The following is a 12,501-nucleotide window of genomic DNA, read 5'->3' as shown; positions in this document are numbered from 1 at the left end:
GCGCTAGCTTTACTCCAATATTTAACTTTTTATAATGATTTTAGTGGTTCCATGTTGCGTTTGATTTTGTTAATTCTACTTTAATGCTGAATATGCTCACAATTACAATATTTGCTACTTAATACCGCCATTTTGAGCTGTGTTTCATTGGGGCTGTGTTTAGTAACATAATCTCTTTGATTTATCACTAGGGCGATTATTTTTTGACCTAAAAATGAGAAATTTTGACCTAAACAAATATTCTTTTGATAAAATTTTAACCTATTACAAAATCATTGATTTAAACAGCATATTGTTGTTAAGCGTCTCGGCGTCGTCAACGACACGTTTTTGATATTTTACTGACTACCGGTCGAACACAAATCATTTATTTTTTCGGGTTTATGCAAAACTCATGAAAATGCTTAGTTGGTATTTTTGTCATTTTAAAAAGACAAACAACTATTAAAATGCCAAAAAAAAACGCTAGTTATTTTATAATGTTGTGTACACAGTTGAAAATAATTGCTGAAAATGAATGCAAAAAAAGCAACGAAGGACAATAAATTTGTCCAGATCAGAGATAAAAACAATATAATACAAAAACGAAGTTCGAGCAGAATCTAATGCGATAAATTTGACCTGTTTGTTGAATTCTGCCAGCTCGCGTATACCAATACTTTTTAAATGTTGTTGAATTTAACTCAAAGCTATTTTTTTTTGATAAAAATTTAACTTAACGACAATTAAAAAAAAAGCTGACTATAGTTAATTTTTTTAGTTTGTAAACGATTTAGGTGCATTTTTGATCGATTTTGAGTTTAACCAATTTTGACAAATTCTGACCTAACCAATAAATTTGAAAAAAAAATTTTTTTGACTTTTTTGACAAGTCAAAAATTAATTGCCCTATTTATCACAATTGGTAAGCACCGAGGAAGCCAGGCTATTTGCACTTCTTTTGTGTTATTTCCAATATGGCAAGTGTATTGTGTGTCATCACACCTTTGAAAACACGTTTGACGCAATGTTCCATTTTTGCGCAGTACGCGAGATTTTTTACGTGGTTTCTATGCAGCTGTCACCTGTGAAGTCAATGCCCTCAAAAAATGTTTGTCAAAATCAGCTCGATAAAAATTACTATATAATGCACGAGCAATTTTTGTGTGCCCAATGCTACAGGTTTCCTATATTTAAGTTTGCTCAATCAAAACCAAATAAACACATTTTTTTTTATCAGGAGTCAACCTTTGTATTGTCATGGTGTCTCACTGATATGTAATCCAAAAATACCGAAAATGCTTTTGGTATGATAAATATTTAAAATCTAAGAGCGGGGCGGAGGGGGCGCAAGGCACAGGGCGATTGCCAAATGGGGGCGCAATAGCAAAAGGGCCATTGAGTAAAATAAACACGAAAATGGTACATCAAGGCATATATTGTGACTTTAGGCTGCAATAATCCAAGTGTTACTTTATGAACTTTCCTTGATATTTAAAACAACTTTTAACTAACTTAACAATGCAAGAGTAGGCTATAAAAATAAAAATGGGGTTATATTCCGATGGGTTTAGGACTTTGGACGTTATTACGACTATTAATTGGCTAGTTCTCTTTTGGTCTTATTCCGAAATGTGTTTTATTTCGACGTTGATGGGTGTCTTAAGATATTTAAGGAAGACCATAAAATAGGAAAATAAAAGAATAAAATGCTGTATACTGTCGATCGTCATATATTTCGTTGGTGTGTCACAACTAATAAAAGGCTGCGGAGCACTGATATACGCGTTAGGTAAACAATGAACCGACATATATTGATTAACAAACTGTACTAATATACCAAAATGAATTGTTCGTTTAGGTATGTTGCAGTCTTGAAAGAAACTTTGTCGCTTCTACTAAAAATTTGTGAGCAGGAAATCCGACAACATTTGTATAATCTCCATCAATTTTCTCCACTAAAAGTGCACCCAGACTTTGTATTCCATAAGCACCAGCCTTATTTCTACAGACAATTGTACGTTGAAGTTATATTGACTAATAGGAAATAATAGGCCTATTTAGTAAAATAATTATATTGTTAGGCTATAGTTGTAATCAAAGCAGAGCCGTTCTGTTAACTCAGTGGTTCCCAACTGTTTTTGCTTGGCTTTATTTGGTTTAAATTGGCAAAACTTGCAACACAAAGAGTAAGTAACGCATTAGGCACACAAAATAGACTTGCATAATGCACTCATTCGTAGTTTGTTTTTAAAAAGGGCATTTTTTAGGAGTGGCATAATAATACAGTTTTGTCCGGGTTACGTACGGCATATGGTTTAATAGAATTTACAGAAAATGACCATGACGTAAATAAAAGACAAGATGCTCTGTTGAATGGCAAGTCTGGTTTTCGGCTCAATTTTTGGCACCTGTGCTACGAAATATTTCTCAATTTATTGTAGTATAACCAATACAATACACAAGTAGTTGAATAAATAAACTCATAAATAAATCAAAAATTGAAATCCTAAATAATTGAAAATATCCATACGCGCACTCTTGGGCTTTCAGCTTGGCACCAAAGTGTACCGGGCGACATGGTTAGGACTTGGGAACCACTGTGTTAACTTATTTTTGAAAATTCTGGCCAGCTATACATTATTAAAATTTTTTTGCAATTGCTTTTTTCAGCTAAGCTTTACAGATTTACATATTTACTTTTAGGAAACCTCTTATTTTAAAAGGTTATAACATATTAAAAAAATATCCGAATCACCTAAAAGGTAAACTTATTTGTTGAATTAAATTACTAAAATTAATACTAATAATTGAATTGTAAAAACTGCATGGATTTAAATTAACTATAAACTTAAACATCAACTTACAAGGGTTCACCACTGTTGACATAGCTTTGAATCATTTCATTTGTGAGGTTAGCGAATTTGACCTCTGTAGATTCACAAAAAATGGCAACCCCAAAGTCGTCATTTGGTTCAACCTCCACTATTGACACACCGGTACATACAGAGTGAGTTTGACCACTAAGTTTTTGGAGAGTTTCCCTTGCAACCTCAGGCACATGGGGTTTTCCAATAATTTCATCTTTGAAAACCTAAAACAACAAACTTTGGGTGCAGCAGTGCAAGAGACAATATTTTGAAGGCCGGTGTTGTACAAGGCTAAAATGAGTACATTAATTGGGTGTAAACCATGAAAATTTGCACTTTAAACTAAGACTGATATGACACTATTTATGAGTTTTTATATAAAAGGTTAACATAGTTGTATAGAATTTTCTGTATTTAAAATAATGGGTTGTTTTCCAACATCCTTACTATCACAGTGTCAGCTCCAATCACAAGGTATTTTTTGTCATTTTTCTTCAGTTGTTCAGCAACACAGAGTGCCTTTTTGTGTGCTAAACATTTTACAAAGTTTCTTGGGTTAGAAGCATCTTTCTTTATCGAATCCTCATCAAAGTTGGAAGCTATCACAGAGAATTCAAGTCCCTTGAAGCAATAGGTAGATGGTAAAATTTTATATATGCTTATTTTTGTGCCATAATTTATGACATACTCTATTTTGTGTGTAGAAGGATTCGTGAGCTGAATCATTTTGACAAATAAAAATTTACACTGTGTGTTGTCAGATAAAAGTAATCATACACTTTGAAACATACACTAGGGCCTTCAGTAGTCACATAGACACACTTAATAAAGCCAAATCTCAAGTTTAGATTGTTAAAACTACTTGATTGTTTGGGTATTTACCTTAACTACAGTTTTGGGGTAAAATGAATTCACTTGAGTTGTTTGGACAACATACTTGGCAGAACCTAATAGTTTTTTTCTGTTTAATAACATTAAGGTGAACACAACCATACTTTTGTAAACATAGAACAATTTGCTTGCTAGGTTTAGTGTTGGATATTTGTTTGATTTTATCAAACAGGTAAGGTAATGAACACATTTATACTGTTATAATTGTATATCTTACTATTTGCTCCAAAATTGCTTTTCTTTGCGGTGACGAACTCGCCAAAACTAGATTGTAACTTGATAGCAATTCTCGCAAAGGAGATAGCATAATAAGTTGAATAATAATGCTGATAAAGAGTTTTAAATTGATAAACACTATTATGTTACAACGGGGCTGTAAAAAGGGAAAATATTTTTATTGAATGTTAGGTACATCTCAGGCAGGATAAGGTATGGTGAATGCGTACTGCAGCTGTTTACTGCAGTCTTCAGCTATAGGTGCAACAAAGGTAAAAAAATGCACCTCGGGTGACGTTCAAAATTCCGGGTGAACTTTAGGATTTTTAGATGCACTCTGTATTGCATGCATTCCACTGTAAACGTATGCTGCCAAGCGTTTACATATTTAGGGTGCAGTTCAGATTTTTTTCGGGGTGCACACTTTTGAAAGGTAGAAAAAAACTCGCGGGTGCACTTGCCATACTTTCAACAGTGGGTTAAGGGTTTGGGTGGGGGTGGGCACTGGGTTGGGTCAAGTGTTATTATCATTCTATGGTTGCATTAGGCATTGCGTCATACGTGATCCAGTTTTGGACTAAATATTTAGTCAAAGGGTAAAAAGCCAAGCACCAAAGTTGTTCCATGGTCAGTTATGCATGACGAATTAAACATAATAGGGTAGTAACCTGCGGACTTTCCCTAAATGGATTAGCGTTTTTAGTGTTAGCATTTTTATTACACCATGCAGGTAAGCCTTTCAATACGTTTAAATATATTTAGTAATTTAGCGAATGAAGGTACAATGATGATGTACTTGTGTAAATTGTGTTTACCAGTTTTAATTTCGATAACCATTTGACGTAGGCAATATTGTACGTGGGCCTAACATATTTTTTAAGTACACAAGGATCGCAAGGTACGATTATAATATGACTTGTTTGGAACACTGAAACGAACCGTTTGACTTTTCAGTTACATGAAGTAAACAAGCAGCTCGTTATTGAAATATTTAAAAAAAAATCGTTTTATTTAATCAGTATTCATTTTTTTCATAAAATTTTGAACATGGGATAACTACGCTCTGTAAAATAGAGGTTGTGACGTCATGCTGGAGTGAACCGCATTTGTTGACAGGTTCGGGTTCGGTTCAGGTTCAGGTACTTTCAAAATATTGTGTTCAGTTCCGGTTCAGCTTGTTAGAATTTTACGTAAAGCGGTTCAGGTTCTGTTACGGTTCGGGAAAATTTTGACCAAAACCGGTTCATAAAGTTCCGGTTCGACTCCCTGTCGAAAAGTCAGTTGACTTAACTGCGGTAAAATGCCGATAAGTCCTTTAAAAATATTATTCTGTTGAAAATCAAACAAGAAAACAATTTTTTTAACAAAAAATACACTTGGGCATTTTTAGTGTCCATTTATTTTTCTTTAATAAAGAGGACAAGTCGTGTTAAAAAAAACATTATGCAGCTCTAATTGTACGGTGCGTCGTAAAACAATTTTATGACTGTCTAAAAAAGGTGTGATATGTGACATTTTATTATTTGATGCTAATATTCAAAACTAAGTTCTATACCCAAACTTTATGACGTGACCCAATGCAGCCCTCGTCACCGTAAAACATTGACCGCGCGAAGTAACACGGAGATGTTATTTACCTCCCGTTAACATTCCTCTGCTAAAATATTGTATACCTATAGTGTACAAAAGGGTTGGCAAAAAGCCAATGACTCTTGACTGGACAACCATCACAACTCACTGAACTACCAGGTATAGGTTCAATATAAGAGACAAAGGTTATAATTATGCTGACCGTTAAAGAACCAAGGACTTTGGCACAAATTAGAACAGACATGGGAAACTATACAATACACTTTAACAGGCGCCATGATTAGTGTTGTATATTGTCGTATATAGTAAAACACATTGCACTTTAATCAAAATAAATTAAAAATGAAGAAAATAAATTTTACAAAAGTCTTGTGGCATCATTATGTTACGAAATTGGCTTTAACGAAAAATACATGTGATCCACTTTGGCTTGCTTGGTTTTGCGATACACTGCGTCCGTATTGTGAAGACGATCAAGAATTCCCAAAACTCCAAAGCACTGATTAAATCTAAAACAGAAAAAAATATAAATACAAAGTCAAAATTAAACAAACAGTTAAAAAAAAGTAGACAATTCAACCTGTACAATACAAAATGCTAATCAATGTTGTTTTTGATCAAAAATCTTGCCTTCTGGTGTAAAGCACGATTATAAACTGACATTAATCCAGCGGATATCAATTAAATAGACCTTAACAGGGGAAACAGTTAAACGGTGACTTGTTTAACGGTTATCTACATAAAGATTATTTAAAAAAACGTAAACGCTTAACAGATTTTCTTCAAAATACTTCTACTAATAAATTTTTCAGGTCGCACATATATATATAATTTAGGTCTTTTACTGGTTTAAACAAAGTTATATCCTTGTATATATCGAATTACCCCACTATGAGCTAGCTGTTATATATAGGTAAAGTAGATATATGTCATACACTGTATTATTAGGTCAACAAACGATATTAAAACAAACGTCAAGCTTCATTATTGTTATTTCAGTAGTCATTTAATTTACTTTAGGTGGTGATAATCGTGAAACTCGGGTGATGGCATGAAGGGAAAGTGATAACCACTGTGATGCAAAGTAGATATCACCGTTATGGTGAAGAAGCAAAACCAAGACGTTGCAAGGTGAAGACGAAAGATAATCGGAAACGCGAGTGTTGGCATCATATTAACAATCTAAAGCAACAAGTAAAATATTTATCTTTTCGTTGTTGCTTTACCAAGAATGTTTGAATTTATTTCAACTTTTTGTGAATCGCGAGTGTTTTACTGCTTGTTATATGTGCGGGATAACTCGGAAAATACGCCCAGGCTAATAAGAGTTGTTTACTTTCGGCATTGCCGTAATAAAGTCATTATAAAATAAATTTAATCCAAGATTATTTTTGAATAAATAACAAGTCAAGTCCCAGTCAAGTCATAATTAGAGCAAGTCAACTTCAAGTCACGTCCTTCACGAAAATTAAACTATTAGAGGTTTTAAACCGGTATGATTATGAGCAATAACGCAATTAAAAACATAAATTTTAATTAATAATGAAAAGCATTAAATGAAAACTACCCAAAGTTATTTTTTCAAAAGACTTAAGTCAAGTCAAGTCATTTTGCCCAAATGACCTAAGTCAAGTCAAGTCTGACTCCCAGTTATGCTAGTCTAACCATCTGATGTACCGTACTAAATTTAAAGCCTTAAGCATATTTTAACTCACCGTCTAAATAACATTGACAGATGTTTACTTGTACTTAAAAAATCAAGTGAAACATTTTTTGATGTTTGTAAAGATATACCCTGATCGAAACTCACCACGTGTTCGAAAGGGTGAACGTAAACAACGGCCAAACTAATGGGCGCTGTCCATTCGTGATGCACTTTGTGAATTCGCTTGTACAAATAGTGATGGTGCATCAACCTGAAGTTGAAAAGAGAAATGGTTTGACCTATGAACTACCACCATTTTAATATAAAACAATAAACCGTATAAATTAATCAATATACAATTTGTACACTATTTTGGCAATAGCTATATAGCGAATGTTTTTAAATTGTTGTCCAAAGCTGTCTTGTTTTACTTTATACAAAAAGCTTTATATAACGCTAAGGAGAAACTTAGCGGAACAATAACGGTCGTAAACCTGTGCAAGTAGTAAAAGGAAATCTCGTGGAATATGCCGAGCATCACCATCACCATTAACAAGCGCCAAATGCTGGGCAAGTCCTCGCTCTTGTAAGGTTGATCTCTCCACAATGTTAATGGATATATCGCCAGTATCATAATGGTTGCGATTCCCTGGTTTCGATTTACGACTCGAACGCATTTTTTAAAAAGCTTCCAGTCGACCTTGAAACAATCAGCAATTCCAATCACCAATCAAACATTAACGCGCGTTCAAGCGACGTAGGCTAACGTGCTTTTGTAGACTTTATAGGGGCGTTTCAAAGTAATTATGTATGGGGTTTTCTGCTCAAAGGGGCTACTCCTGAATTAAGATAGTTTCATATTGTCATAAAAGTCCTAATATTCAGTATTTATGTAGTACATGCAGTTTTACAAAAATCTACTTCACTCCAGGAATTTATAGATTTAACGCCTTTTATGTTTAACTAATTCCTAATAAACTAGGTGTATTTATTGGCTTTTAAATGCATGGACCCCGCTTTAAAATACGAGAGCTAGTTGGCTGCGTTTACCGGCACGTTTTGATTTTCTTGAATTTTGTAAGCACGCAAGAATCCGGGTTTGCCTGTGACATCAATAAAAATAAAAAAGGCGTTGGTCAGCCAGAACGTCAAACCCAAAGCAATCATACTTCCTGCAAATATACCAAGTCTGAAAAGATTAAAAATAATTTAGTTTTTGTACAAAGTAAAGGTTTACATTGCAATAGCACGGTCTTATCTTTTAAACCAAGATTCTGAAGATAGGAAACATTTCGTTTAAAGCTGAAACATTAGACCACTTAATAATACCGTACATAAACAGTAGAGGAGTATTACTAAGCAACTGCTTGCTTACTAAACTGCGTTTCATTTATTTAAAGTAGCGTGACTTTAAGCTTGTGAACAATGACAGAAAATAGCAAAATAAAATAAAACTGTAGAACTACACAAAAAAAAATTAAGAAGCCTGTTAGAATAAAGTTATAGGCCTATTTAAAAAAGCCTTTTAGATTCACGTTAATTTAACTAAATATCCAAAAATGTGACTATAATGTTGTCTTACCAATCGTAAATAGGAGAAAATGGCTGTGACCAAAGCAGTCCAATATCGATTCCCAAATATTACTTATCATATTTTGACTAAGTTTCACAAACTCCCTGTATAAAACAGAATACATTTGTCAAAATACTAAATATTGTAGGCTACGAACAGTAATTACAGGATTGCTAATTGCAAGCTGACATTCCAACCGTCAAAATGCGTGAAAGATTCACCTCGGGTTTACGAATAACACATTTAGGACAAAAAAGCTATCGTTCCGTAACAGCTATAATAAATTCATGTTACCAACATACATGGCTGCAGTGTTTTTTTAAGGTGTTTTGGGGAACCGAAACGGTGTCCCAAATTTCTCCAGCGGTTTCCCAAATTTTGGACTTGCAACTTTTTGGTATTTAAATGAAACACTTGCGGTCTCTTAAAACTACTTAGCGGTCACCCAAACCAAACCTTAAAAAAACCTGCATGGCTGTATATATGCAATTATCTTAAGTAATGTAAAGTCATTCCCCCTCCTAAAAAATGAAAAAAACTGTACTTTTTCCCATTTTAACTGTGTGAATGCAAAAAGTTTGCACACAAATTATGTTTTCTCGAACCTGAATTATGTTTTTAGTGGCTCGTAGCCCACTGGTATAAAATAGGTTTAGCCAGTGGTGGGATTCAGCCGGTTCGCACCGGTTCCATAGAACCGTCTCGCGTAATTTTATGAAATTAGCGAACCGGTTAGCATTAAACAAAACAGTATAGACTTTCTTGTCTCAGTCAAAATCAGTCACTATAGGTTCTAGTTTATAAAAATGAATCCTTCATTCGAATTAAGAGACTGATGATGCCGTGATTGGCGAAATATATTTCTCTTTTATAAACTAGAACCTATAGTGACTAATTTTGACTGAGACAAGAAAGTCTATACTGTTTTGCTACCATTCGAAGTCATTGTCGTCACTAACGTGCATTAGGGCGAGGAGATATCTTCTTTTTCAAATATTCGGTTTGCGGTTAGCATTACTGGTTACTTTCAATAGATTTTTGCATATCTCTTACATTGCTTTTTGAGATCCAATTAGCTCACGTTATGTTTTTTTAAACGTGCAATGGTCAAGGTCGCATGTAACAGTCATACATTGTGTTAATTTTTTAAATTGTAGTAATTTTTTTTATGAGTGTTTGTCTGAAAATTTAATTGTTGCGTCATCAGTACATCCTGTTTTTCCAACTAGTTTAACTATTTCCCGCAAACTATGACTTTTTGTAACAGAACCGGCTGACAAAAATTTGAATCCCACTACTGGGTTAAGCCTGTACGGTATCGTGCGTCTCATCGCATCCTCGAAAATCAATGTTTGGCAACTTGAACGAACGCGAATCTATAACATCCTTGAAAGCCTATATATTGAAATTAACTTTTAAACCTAAAACGTTAACAAAATAAATGAACTGTATGGTGCGCTTAAGATTACTTCCTAACCTAATGACGTCTCACTTAGGTATAACGTTTTGACGTAATGTTGTGCTTCTTATCCCAGAAGTCATGCCCCCGGCAAACTAAAATCCTAGATCTGCGCCTGGCATATTTATTAGGTTTAAGGCAAATGGTTTAAAACAAAAATCAAGTTCAACTTGATCATCTTGTAAAGTTAATTATCATTTAAAAAATGCTAAACTCTTACCATTTGTTAAAATGTATAAAAACAGTGTTTTCTAAATTAATTACTGCGCAAACTAAGCTCAATACTTCAAGGCTGAGTTAACAGCCTTGAAAGAAGTGCAATCATAAATAAAGTCCAAGGAAACGTTTCGCTACCTGAACTTACTGGCATTTAAATTGCTGAAGTAAAAAACCTTGTCTCCCTGTTGCATATACTTTTCCAAATACTTTGCAAAATGTCTCGCACGAATGGCCTTCGAAAAGCCGAAGGCCTTTCGTTCGTTAAATATTTACCAATGTGCTTTGAAGCAAAGACGGTCTACTTTTTGTTTTGGGAGGTCATGTCATGCAACATATTAGAGTAGACAATGTGACGTAACTTAAGCCACTACTTTTGCATCACAAAGAAAGGGTTCTGAAAATAAAACAAGCAAAGGCACTAAAACTTTACAGAACATAAACTTTTTATCTCTGAACTTATTTTTGAACTCTTAACAGTTAAATTGGAATTTTATAAAACACTAGAACGCTCGGGAATTAGACATTAACTTACGCGCAATCCTGAAGGAATTAGCAATGCCATAGAGACCCTACAAGGCGCGGCAACAATTTTATTATATAAATAATGACACAAAATAAAAATTAACAAAAATAAAATGCAATAATGCAATTTAAATAGCAAGTCTAATAAAACATCTCTTTTATTGCTTAATAGCTTATTCAGGAAGGCAGTCATCAAACACTATTTAACTTAAAAACCCATTAGTGTTTTATGTGGAGGATGATATGGCTATCTGAACTCCAGCCATAAGACCGAGATAAGAACAGCACCAACGTCAGAATAAAACACAATTCGGAATAAGGTCAAAATAGGACTAATACCTAATGGTATGGTATACCTAATGGTATTAGTACCGTCTAAATCGGAATAAGTCCTTAATCCGGCGGACCCGGAATAATACCTAAAAGGTCAGAATCAGGACTAAACTTTAACGAACCACAAACCCCACCCCGAAGTACATCACTAACTCCACCCATTACCCACCAATAACAACAAACAGGACCAAAAATCCGGTGCCAAATCAGCGGCGCCCTGACGGTGCCGGTCAGACTAGGGCGTCCAAACGTAGTCACCAAAACGGCCAATGCCAGACCAACGGCCCCCGATCGTCCCATACCCTCTACCCATAGGTTTGGGCGTTATTTAACCCTTCTTTGAATTTAGGACTTATTCCTATGAACTTGGGCCTTATACCTTGAATTTAGGACCTATTCTGATGAATTTAGGCCTTATTCCGATAAATTTAGGCCTTATTGCGATGAATTTAGGCCTTATTCCGAAGAATTTAGGACTAAATCCGATGAATTTAGAACTAATTCCGATGAATTTATGCCTTATTTCAATGAATTTAGGCCTTATCCCGACAGATTTGGGTCTTATTCAGGCGATTTTGATCTTATGCTGTACTGGATATTACTGCGTATTTGGCTGTATTATGTCGTTGGTCTTAATACTATGGTTTTATAGATATTTCTGCTTTAGGTATTGTTGCTCTTTCGGTCTTATTGTGTGTACCCGGTTATCTTTAAATTTTCTTTAATAGAATTATTAGTATTGAAATATTAATAATGCAGGTGATTTTATCCTGTGAATTTATAAAACCAGCCACAAAACGGTGTAAAATTATTATAGACTGTTCATCTCCGAATGAGCTTAGTTTTCTGAAAAAGCCAAAATTAAACTGTGAAACGACTCCAGTATCTGACGAGTAACCTAACAGGTCTAACAAGTCAAGTCAAGAAGGGTATACACAGAAAAGATAGAGCCCATTTAACACAATACACTCTAGATAAATCCCTTCGTCATTACATTGTGACTAAAGCCTGCTGTTAATTAGTTTTATCACCAAAACGTTTACTTCTTCTTTAACGCATACGACCGAAATGGTTTCGATCCCATTTGGTTTATATATGTGCGCACAAACTCCTGTTTAGAGGTACTTGCCTGGGGGTTCACCATTAAGTTTACCTACATTTTATGGAATGCCATAAACAAATCCTTACGAAACAAACATCCGTT

The 12,501-nt window shown here is 34.4% G+C and overlaps 2 protein-coding genes across 2 annotated transcripts; both read right to left on the bottom strand.

Annotated features, from left to right (window-relative positions):
* Positions 1–1,250: 1,250 nt before the first annotated feature.
* Positions 1,251–4,109, bottom strand: LOC146160798 (uncharacterized). The gene is made up of 4 exons (XM_083385418.1): positions 3,958–4,109; positions 3,297–3,470; positions 2,847–3,073; positions 1,251–1,984 (listed from the first exon to the last, which is right to left on the bottom strand). The coding sequence occupies exons 1-4, from the start codon at positions 4,045–4,047 to the stop codon at positions 1,837–1,839; spliced, it is 639 nt and encodes a 212-aa protein (XP_083241544.1). The 5' UTR covers positions 4,048–4,109; the 3' UTR covers positions 1,251–1,836.
* Positions 4,110–5,931: 1,822 nt separating this feature from the next.
* Positions 5,932–8,843, bottom strand: LOC146160797 (fatty acid hydroxylase domain-containing protein 2-like). Its single transcript, XM_083385021.1, has 6 exons — positions 8,774–8,843; positions 8,242–8,363; positions 7,686–7,891; positions 7,357–7,462; positions 6,562–6,728; positions 5,932–6,055 (listed from the first exon to the last, which is right to left on the bottom strand). The coding sequence occupies exons 1-6, from the start codon at positions 8,841–8,843 to the stop codon at positions 5,932–5,934; spliced, it is 795 nt and encodes a 264-aa protein (XP_083241147.1).
* Between the last annotated feature and the right edge of the window lie 3,658 nt (positions 8,844–12,501).

Source organism: Ascidiella aspersa, chromosome 3, assembly GCF_963924565.1.
Source record: "Ascidiella aspersa chromosome 3, kaAscAspe10.2, whole genome shotgun sequence".
Classification (NCBI taxonomy): domain Eukaryota; kingdom Metazoa; phylum Chordata; class Ascidiacea; order Phlebobranchia; family Ascidiidae; genus Ascidiella; species Ascidiella aspersa.
This window is presented reverse-complemented; position numbering and strand designations above follow the sequence as displayed.